At 51.7% G+C, this 10,817-nt stretch overlaps 1 protein-coding gene across 3 annotated transcripts in view; it reads left to right on the forward strand.

The window, feature by feature from the left end:
• The window catches only part of STX18 (syntaxin 18), a 119,860-nt gene that overhangs the window by 77,089 nt on the left and 31,954 nt on the right, over positions 1 to 10,817 (forward strand). For all 3 annotated transcript variants that reach the window (XM_077750520.1, XM_077750519.1, XM_077750521.1), the window contains exons 3-5: positions 3,940 to 4,055; positions 5,737 to 5,814; positions 5,979 to 6,045. In XM_077750520.1, the coding sequence (XP_077606646.1) occupies positions 3,940 to 4,055; positions 5,737 to 5,814; positions 5,979 to 6,045 (261 nt within the window). The remainder of the gene's footprint in view (positions 1 to 3,939; positions 4,056 to 5,736; positions 5,815 to 5,978; positions 6,046 to 10,817) is intronic.

The following is a 10,817-nucleotide window of genomic DNA, read 5'->3' on the forward strand; positions in this document are numbered from 1 at the left end:
CCCCGAGCTCATTGCTCTGCCTGGTCTGTGCTCTGGCCAGAGTGAACCACTGACTCTTCTCCAGATAGGCCCGCTCTCTCCTGAGTCCATCCTGTTACTTACTAAGGCTGTCCACTCTTGTCTCCCATGGCCACATCCTGCCTTTCAGGATTTGGTTCATAGATCCCCTTCCTCCCCATCAACTAGTGGGGAAAATAGCGTCCTCTCTTCTGAAGTCTAGTCCCCATGAGAGGTCCCCTGGGTGGTGATTAAGAGCCTAGACTCCAGAGCCAGGATGCCTTTGTTCAAACTCCAACTCTGCTAATTACTAGTTGTGTGACCTTGGCAAGTTACTTAACCTTTCTGTGCCTCAGTTGCTTCATATGTAAAATGAGAAGTGTAATAGTACCCACCTCATAGAGTTTTGAGAAATAAATGGGTAAATATATGTGAAGAACCTAACACAATGAGTAGTATTCATGCACAGAAGGCTTTCGTAACTGCTAGCCTTTGTGATGTGTGAGCATATACGGAAGCCCGCGGATATTAACTATCATGATGTAATTTACTGAAGGCAGGGGCTGTGTTCATATCTGAAGCCCAGACATTAACATGGGAATTCCGTGCTGTCTGTTGGGCATGTACTGTGGACAGGGTACCATACTTGCCCCTATGTAATATTCATAGCAAAACTAAGACTGTAGCCTTTAACATTTGCCCATATCTTTTCAGTAACCTTTGAAACACAGTATAAAATCATTTACACTCTTTCTCTTCCTTACCTTCAGGAAGCATTTAACTGCATGTTACAGTAATAGAGTGCCAATGGTATTTTGCAGTTTTGAACTTGCCCCTTTTAAACCTACAGATCAACCGAATAATTAAAAGTATATATATTTCTTTAACTTTCTAAACCTGTAAATAAACTTCCCAGTTTCTTCCTCCTTTCTCCCTGAAGTAAAATGACTAGTCCAGACCTGTATGTAACATGGTTTCCTTTAATTGAATGTAACATCTTGGTAAATTGAGGTCTGTAATAAAATTACCCCTCAGTACCTCATAAAGGAAGTAAATAAAATTAAAGTTTGATGAATTTCTGTATACATGTCCTATGAGAATATATTATTTTTTGGAATTTATTTGCCAGATAGTTAACCTTTTCAAAATAGTAATAATTTTGTTATTGTGATACTTAATGTGGAGCTATGTCACCAGCAAGCCTTCATTACTTCTGATGAATATATTTCAAATGCCCATTATAGAGCTGGTGCTGTTTGTAAAATATCACAGAAAAATAAGAGCTTGAACTTTCTTGCAAGTTGCCCCATGTTGTCATCAGTCATGTCCTAAACTCCACGCCACCTGAGCATCTGTCATCCCTCCCCCCCCGCCCCCCCGCCTGCTCTGCTCTGTGCCCTGGGCTTCTCCGCATTTCCCTGCACATCCAGCCAGTCCTCGACCTATTCAGTCTTTCTCGGACCTTCTGTGCCTCCTCCCCACTGATGCCTCCGCCCAGGGTCTCTTCATCTCTTCCCTTAATGGTGACCAGGCCACCCAGTTATGCTTTCATCTGCCTCCAGGCCGGCCACCACAGAGGGCCCCACGCAAAATGCAGATTCCTCTGTTTAACATCCTCCTGGGGTGCCTGGGTGGCTCAGCTGGTTGAGCATCTAATTCTTGATCCTGGCTCAGGTCATGATCCCAGGGTCGTGGGGTTGAGCCCCGTGTCGGGCTCTGTGCTGAGCATGGAGCCTGCCTAAAATTCTCCCTCTCTCTCTCTACTCCCATCCCCTGCTTGTGTGTGCGCTCTCTTGCTCTCTCTGCTCGCTGTCTCTCTTGCTCTCTCTCTTCTGTCCCATCCTCTGCTTGCATGCTTTCTGTCTCTAGAATAAAAAAAAAAAAAACGACCCCCATCCCCCAGTGGCTGCACCAGCAGCCCCGCCCTCTGTATCTCCAGGCTCGTCTCCAGCTGCAAGCGAAGTATTTGGTGATGGTTGTATTGTGGGGGAAACCTGTTGATGCTGGAGAAATAGCTGCTGCAGGTTCAGGACAATTTTAGGTAAATGTGTATTTATCGTAGTACCACCCATGTCCCTTTGAGAAATAGGGTTGATACATGTCCTACAGTCACTGGGGAGATACCGACTGCGCGCATGTGGTTTGCTGCCCCTGCGGTGACCCGAGGCCCTGAGAGCACATAGCGTGGAAGCTGTTTGTGGGGACCTCCTGGTGTGCTCCTGTTTTCCCCTCACACTCCGGTTACCCTCACGTACACCTTCTGTCGTGTGGCTATTCTGACCCTGACCCGTGGGCTGGGGATTTGTAGAACTGACCTCCTGTTCTGCCGCCTGGGACCACCCTGCACAAAGTGACCCCTCTCCCCTGGGTCCCACTGTCCGCTCGCAGACCAGCACCATCCAGTGCGGTTCCTTGTGCCCCCTGTTCCGCGTCAATCTCCCCCTGTGGTCTGGTGCCTGCTCTGTGCGGAGGTCAGAAATAAGCCTTGTTCAGCTTTGGACCCCGACCCCTGCTGCAGTGCTGGCATACGTGGGTTAGTATAAAAGCGAATGAATGGGTCAATCGCAAGGATTAAGTAAGTATATAAAATAATTGGCATTGAGGCATTGAGAGTAGTGTCTGGTGCAAGCTAAGTGTTCAGCTAATGTTAGCACACCTACTATGTGCTGGATGCCATTTCAGGTCTTGGGGAAACAGGAAAAAGGTCAAGTCCCTGCTTTCACGAAGCTACGTTCTCCTGGCAGGAGATGGACATTACCGCCTCAGGGAGTAGTAAGTGCTGTAAGGGAGATGAAGCCGGGCGAGGACTAGGGAGTAGCGGAGCAGCAGTGCCGCCTGGAGTGGCCCAGCCCGTGTCACAGAGCCGAGTAGAAGGTGACTTTGCAGCTCAGAGACAGCAACGTAATAACCAGCACAGGCACTAAGAATCAGCGACGGTGGCCAGTGCTGGGGGTGAGCGCAGGGGATGGTCAGCCAAGCCGGCTGTGATCGGAGGTCCCAGTGAGGAGGGAGCGTGTGGACGGCTGTGGGAAGGGCATCTGCGGGGAGACCTTGCGGGAGTGGGCGTGGTCGACTGGGGGCAGCAAAGCAGCCAGGGACGCTGGGGTGCAGGGCAGGAGGGCGAGTGTCAGGAAGTGGGTCACGTGTGGGGCGGGGCGGTGGGGATGCGCGGCTGCTGGGCCAGGGGGTGGGAATGGAGTGAGTGGACTCTGTGCATTATCCAAGGTCCCTTTCCACCTGATAGTTGGTGATTCTGAATTCAGTTGTAATGTCCGGTGTTTAATTGCAGTGTTATAGCAACGCCGCCACGCCCGCCCAGCTCTTAGGAAGGTGAGCAAGGCACTGTCCTTCACGGCATTTCGAGCCTCAGGGTGCTGCCTGGTCGCAGGCGAGCACCCTCGCTAGCTCAGTAACGGTTGAGTTTTTTAACTTAGTCTCGGCGGGAGTGAAATGTTTTCCAAAGGTCTTTTATTGTGAGCTTATAAGACTGCTTGTCACCACGGAAGAAAGGCCGCCTGACACAACTTTTCACACGCGCCTCAGGGCCTCCACGGTGCTGCACTGGGGGCGCGCTCCGAATGCATCTCTGGCTCTGCCCTTGTGTGACGGCCAGGCCTTCAGTGGCCACCCCGTTGTCCTTCATCTGAGCCCACGTCCCTGCTGAGGCCTGGGTGCGCAGCCCCACCCCTGTTCCTGCTCGCCTCGCCCCGGCCTCTGCAGGAAGCTTTTCCTCCCTAACGGCCGTCATTTGGCTTGGCCTCACTCTTAGCACCTTCTCCCACCTCACAGCCTGGCCCGTTCCTCTTCCCCCATCCAGTCTCGGCGTAAACGGCACGTCTTCCCTTCCCGCCCCGTCCATGCGGCATTTGTGGGCATTTGCTGCTGCTTTAACATTTTGCGTGCCCCCCCCCCACACACACACCTTTTTTCCCTCTTTTTTAGCCATATCATGTCTGGGTATGGGAGGATGACAGACCCGGAGCGAGACCAGATCGACCAGGACGCCCAGACGTTCATGAGGACCTGCTCCGAGGCGATTCAGCAGCTGCGAACGCAAGGTGAGGCATCCGAGCCCCTGGCACGCCTCTGACTGCACAAGGCTCGTATGCACACTGGCTGATGTTCTCTCTTGTGTCCCTGCTCAAATCTAGGTTTGGAAACTCTAAAATTCTTTTTTCTAGGTCAGTGTGTTAACCTAAGCTGTTAAAAGTACGGAAGAGGCCGTAGTTGGGGTTACACAGGTCAGGGAGGGGTAGGCAGAGCCTCTCCACACACAACCAGACGTTTCCTAAGGTGCGTGCGCCTGTGTTGTGTGTGGCGTTTAGGGGGCCATGCTCCAGGCATGTGGGTGAGGACGGAAGAGCGTCATCACAGCGCTCTGGCTGTAGTTGAGACTTCGGGATCCAAGTGTCGTGCTGACGGGAGGCTGTGGGGCCCTAGGGGCTGATGTGCACCCCCCAACCCCCCACTTTCTGCCCACATGGCTTTGGCAAGTCACTTAACCGCCTTGGGCCTCAGTTTCTTCGTCTATAAAATGGAGACAGTGCCAGCATGTATCTCTTCAGGTTGTTACAAGAATTCTGTTGAACTCAGCACATGCTTAGAGCCATAGTTGGCACTTGGGTTTCTAGTCAGTCACTTCCACTGATGTTTCACTTTTGTTGAGGCAGTGAGGTAGCTTCCCAAGTCATATATCTTCCTGGATTCTTTTTTAATGTGCTTAGACAGATACCGATTGCACTAAGTAGCACAGAGTTCAGAGTGGGCAGATACCGCTGTGTTCTTGACACTGACTTATATTTGGGAAGCTTCTGTCACAGCCCTGATGGGCCACTCGGAGTCTGATGAAAGCTGTGGACATTCTTGCCAGAGAGATCCATGTATACACAGCCTCGTGGATCCACTCTATCCCTCGGGGGAATCTCAGGTTACGCAGCCCTGTACTGAAAAGGGGATCCGTGTCCTCTCCCCTTGAGGGCCTGTACATTCATTTGAAATGACCTAGAAAATACATGATTATGAATAAAACCAGCAATTACATACCAAACCGTGTGAGCTTGGACTTCCTGTTGACTGAACCGTATCAGTTTCTATGTGTAAAATAGACATCGAGTTGCCTGTTGGACTAGCAGAGTGCCGTCAGGGGCCTGCCTGACATGGGCACTCGGGCTCACGGCGCACGCGAGCTGTCCTGCCCGCATGGATGGCATGGATTTGAAGACAGCGTGATAGTTGCAGACAGCATCCTCTGGCTAAGACAGTCCAGGAAGGCTTCCTTGGGGAGGAAGGTTTAACTCCGTGTCTGAGGGGTGCTTGGAACGTGAATGGCTGAGGCGAGGATGGAGCATTCCAAGCTGGAAAACAGCCCCGACAGGCCTGGGTGGTGTGTGGCTTGAGTTTGATTTAACTGTGTTACTTGAAGGTCAGCTTGAGCAGTGGATGCTGTTAATACATGTGGGGTCGTCTCTCTCGAAGTGAGCCGCCTCAAGTCCGGTCCCTGCGCGCTGCCATAAACCGTAAATTCTTTGCAGTTTTTCTACGGGTTTAATCTTTTACTCTTGCAAAGCCCAGTAAATCTTACTCTTTTAAAACTGTAATGTCGCTTGACATGAGGCTTTTTTTATTGCTGTATTTTGAAAAATACTTTCAATAGAGAAACTGCCCTGAGGAAGCTGATGAACTGTTGTTCTTCAGTGTAATTGAGTGCAGAGACCTGACTGTTGTCCTTTTCTGTTCCAGCCCACAGGGAGATCCACTCCCAGCAAGTGAAGGAGCACCGAAGCGCTGTTTTGGATTTCATTGAAGATTACCTAAAAAGTATTTCGTTTTACCTTGAAAGTCAAATGTGGCATTTCACAATAGATGCGGTGCAAAGCGTAGCTTTGCTAGCTGCAGACTGCAGCGTCTCATTATAGTTAAGGACACCTTTGCCTGAGAAGTGGTTTTAAATGGTCTCTGTTCTGGTGTTTTCCCCACAACAGGAGTATGTAAACTTTACTCGGAACAAAGAGCCATCCGGGTTAAACGAGTGGTGGATAAGAAAAGACTGTGAGTATCGTCTGTGTCGCTGTTCCTTAATCAATAGTAGTGATAATGGCCACGGACGTCTCTGAGGTCCTGCTGCCTTACAGCGGACAGTGCTTGGGTTTCTGTGCCGGACGCCATAGCCGGTCCTCACTGAGCCCTGACCATGTGCAAGGCTCAGTACCAGCTTCTTTGTGAGGTCGCAGCTGCCTTGTAGGGCAAGTCCTGTCGTTACCTCCTTCTCCAGGTGGGGAGCCTGGTGCCGGGAGAGCTAGGGAGGTGGCCGAGCCACGGTGTGAGCCCGGCTGTGTGCGGGTTCAGAGTTCATGCTCACGCCCTTCGAGTATCCGTCACCCTGGGGGGCTGGCACAGTTTAGCCATCTCCCCTCTTTCTCGGCAGCAAGCGAGGCCTTCCCCAGGCCACCTGCGGTGCACACCTCCCTTCCAGCAGGGCACTCACTCGGTGCCGGGCGCTCTTACAAGCCCCCTTTTGCAGGTGAGGACATTAAAGCCCCAGCAGGTTAGATGACTTGCCCAAGGCCACATGGCCCGGAAGCAGCAGAGCCAGACCTCAGTGTCTCCCATGGCACGTGTCTGTCCCCTGGCCCGTCCTCCCTGGAGGGGTGCATGCCGGCTCCTAGAGCACAGGGACTCGAAGCCCCTTCCCTGCGGCTGCCCAGGCTGAGACACAGGTCTTAAATGAGCGAGGAGCTGGGTGCAGGAGTTGGCTCTTGACCTCTTCTAACTGGCCTTGAAAAGATTGGAGAGTGTTCTTCCAGAAGGTGACACTACGTACTCTTTGGGGGCACCTTTTCTTAATTCTGATGGGCCGAGACCCCACGCAGCAGCCCCGGAGCGGTGGCGCGCAGCAAGGCCTGCGGGACCCGGGTCTGCTGTGGCGGCAGGGCGCGGGGCGGACGGCGAAGGAGGGGCACCCGGGCCAAGGGCAGAGGAGCAGGAGTGGGCCCCTAAGAGCCCCTCCAGTGGAGTCACACGAGGCGTGTGACATGTCCACTGGGGACGCTCCCTGGCCAGGGCTTTGCTGGGTCACAAGGCACCTTCTACAAGGCATGTGCTGAAATCCCAGCCCCCAGAAGGAAAGCCAGTGCTCCGCTCACACCACGCCGTTTGCGCGATGGTTCAGGCACAGGGAGCTTGTCTCAGCAGTGAGGGTTGTGGGAGCCCCCCCTCCCCGACACCCCAGTCCCAGATGCCCCAGGCTGAGCCTGCGCGCAANGGGCCGGGTTGGACACCCGGCTGCAGGCTGGCGAGACAGATTTGAATTGCAAATACCAACAAGTGGCAGCACTTGTGGGGGGCTCTGCGTGGACACATTACCATGTTATGTCAGCAAAGAAGCACTTTTTTATCCCAGCAGGCAGTGAGGCTAGGCCAGGAGAGGAGAGGGCAGGAGATGGTCTCTGCCTCGAGGAACTGAGTCAGGCTGGGTTGCTATGGAAATGTGAAAACTTAGCTGATGGAATCAGGATCTCATAACTAATGGGCCAGTTCAGAGGGGGAATGGTGCTGTCGAGGAGCATGGCATCGTGCCTCAGGGCTCAGATTCACCAACCAGACAGCCTGTGCTCCCACCCCCCTCCTCCCCCACTCGTCAGCTCTGTGACTCTGGGACGATTGCTTGACTTCTCCACGCCTTTGTCTCCTCACTCGTAAAGTGGAGAAATTCACAGTAGCTAGGTTGTTGGGCTGTGAGAACAAATCGCATTGGTGTCCGTACGGCCAGCACCTGTGGGGAGCCTTCTCCTGCATTCGGTCGGACCGCCACCTACGATGAAGTGTTTGTCTAGCAGCGTGTCAGTCTGTTTCACCGTTAATGAGCTTTAGCGTCTGGTTTTACAGAGGAGACGGACGCCCCGGGAACCTGGCTCACTTGCCCTGCGTCCCACAGCTGAAGCCAGGTTTGAACGCCAGGGTCGCGCAGCCGATTTCTCAGATACCAGGCTTTGTGTTGGATCCCAGAAGGTGATGGCACAGGAAGCCAGTAGTGCAGGCTTGGGGAGGAGCGTCGGAGGAGGGTGCCCAGAGCCGGCCCTGAGGGAGAAGGGTGGGCTCTGGCCATGGGTGACTTGCCATCCACACGGGGTAGCAGTCACTCTGCCCCCCACCCTCCGGCCGGCGCGGTGCCGTGTCTGCCACCCTACCCACGTGAACCCTGGCCCCGGAGACAGAACAGGCACCCTGAGTAAAGCGAGAACGGGCTTTTGTTGCCACCGCCTCAGTTCTTGGTTCTCAGCAGAAGTTTTGACAAATTAACATCAGTCAGATGGGAGTTGTTCTCATTTCCACGGTCAAGTACAGCCTCATCTCCTGCCAGATAGCTGCCCTGTACCAATTACTTTGAGCAAAAGACCTTGCGGGAAATAACACTGTGACCCTCACGATATAGTCCAGCCTCCTTCTAGTTCTTTTCCTCCCCTTGTCCCAGAAGACATCTGCCTAAAACATGCAGATAATTTTACCACTCGTTGCCTCCCGGGTCTTACAAAGCTGAGCTTTGTAGCATGGCGTTCGAGGCCCATGATCGGATGGGAGGCTTTGCCTCTTAGTTGCTCCCTGTGGATTTCTGCTCTGACCATATGTGACTCCCTTTGTGTTCCGAAGAGGCCTTGTTCTCTGAAGCCCTCGTGCCGTAATCCTTGCTGATTTCCTCTGCCCAGATGCCCTTCCCGTGACCTACAGTTTCTGCCCCTCTTCCCGCCATTCCTCTGGCAAGCAAACTCCCATGTCACCTTCCAGCCCGTTAGGATGTCGCTTGCTCTAGAAGACTTCCTGGCTCCCGCAGGCCGTGCCGGTGGCTCCTTTCTGTGTGGGTCCCCTGCTCACCGTCATGGTCAGTGTAACACATATGCTCTCCGAGAGCTGTTGGGCCACCAGGGCCCGTTACGCGGTGTGATGCCATCCTGGCTGGGGGGCCGCTCACTAGGGGCTCTGCGGTGAGTGAGGGGCAGGGTGCCTGAAGAGAAGCTGACTGCGAGGGTTCTTATTGTCAGGTCGGGCTTGTGGGTTCTTTGCTTTTGTATTATTTTGTTTTGATTGGTGATGGTTATTGATAAAAATCATTCTCACAAGACAGATTTGAAAAACCCAAGTGCTCGTGTCTTATGGCAGTGTTGCTACTATTGTGTTTCTTTTGTTCTTGGCAAAAGTGAAACACATTTGTCAGTTAAGGAACTGTCTATTTTCAATCTGTCACATTGTGGGATAAAAGATACTCTATGCTGGTATTTTTTTCATACGACGGAGCTACCACACTAACGTCTCCTATCAAAGGGCGCTTATTTGGATGAAATGTTTGCTCATTGAGCCAGAAGTAGTCTCAGCTGACCTTTCTGCAGTTCCCTGTCTATGCCTGTTTTCTTAGAAGGATAGCACCCTTGTTAAATGTGACTTGTTTCTTCCATTCCCCTAGCAACTGTACAGCAAAAGGAAAAAACGAATACGAGATAGAGATCATGTACGTTCCACAGAGCCTAAAATACTTACCATCTGGCCCTTTACAGAAAAAGCATGCCGACCCCTGGCTTACAACAGGCTTTCTGAGGCGAAGGACCACTTCGTCGTCGTCGTCTGTTCCTTGCCGTCCGTCGTGCATCAAGGTGTACTCCACAGTGCAGGTCAGGGTCACAGCTTGGGCCTCAGGCAACCCTCCCTCCAGAGTTTGAGCTGAACTGATCTGTGTACCCTGACCAGCAGCATGTGTTTCTGATGAGACGGCAAGGTCAGATTGCTGTAGATGTTTCTATACGTTTATTCTGTGTTTGGGTCCATGGCTTATCACAGACCAGTAACAGACAGCTCGGGGCCTGGTATTGGTGTGCGGACCACGCTCTGTGCGGCTCTGGCTCAATACCCTGTGAGCATCTGTGTGCGTGTGGAGACGGCTTCCTCAAGGTGGCGTGAGGTCTTCCTGCTGTGGGAGTGCACAGTGCCCGTGCCCGAGTAGATGCCCTAGTCTGAAAGTCATGTTTGAAGTGATGGTCCCATACCAAAAATATCTTTTTTCTACCTAGAGCCTTTGTCGGGGGCAGAAAAGAAGTAGAAGAGCCATACTTAACTCTGGAATATGAATCGCTTTTCTCTAACTTTTGTATGAGGCGAAGAATTTGTTCCACGTGTGTTCTTGTTTCAAAACTGAAAGATCTGTTTCTCTCCCTGTTTCTGCTCTTCTTAATTTTTTTTTTTTTTTTTTTNATCCAATGACCCTGGGTTCATGGCATGAGCTGAAATCAAGAGTCAGATGCTCAAATGACTAAGCCACACAGGGGCCCCGTTTTTCTCAGATTTTAAATAGAATCCCAAGATTTTCAAATAAGTGACCTGGAAACAGATGTTGGCCAGGTGGAAACTGTGTTGATTGCAGTTAGGAAATGCGCAGCCTTCAGTTAGAGAAATCAATTTCAATAACTCATGGGGTATAAACTGATCATTCTGATGACTTTTTAAAAATTGCCTTTTTCAAAGTGCCTTCAACTAGTTAATTTGTAATTTCCCTGAGGATTGCAATAGACATTCTGTGTATAATGAGATCTGTTTTTATCACTGTTTAAAAAAAAATAAAGCTCTCAGCTTTTTCTACTGCATTGTAATCTTTTATCCATTTTAAATTGAAAACTGGCACATTAGCATGCTCTCAACACAAAGGATTACAGACATTACCAGAGCCCTTTATTTAAAAGTCACTTAAGCCCTTCTTCCTAAACAGTCTGTCCCTCCGCCCCGGGGTGGGGCAGAGTCAGGTGGGTGGGGGCCACAGCTTCCCAGAGCAGGTCAGGTCC

Source organism: Crocuta crocuta, unplaced genomic scaffold (genome assembly GCF_008692635.1).
Source record: "Crocuta crocuta isolate KB4526 unplaced genomic scaffold, BGI_CrCroc_1.0 scaffold179, whole genome shotgun sequence".
Lineage (NCBI taxonomy): Eukaryota > Metazoa > Chordata > Mammalia > Carnivora > Hyaenidae > Crocuta > Crocuta crocuta.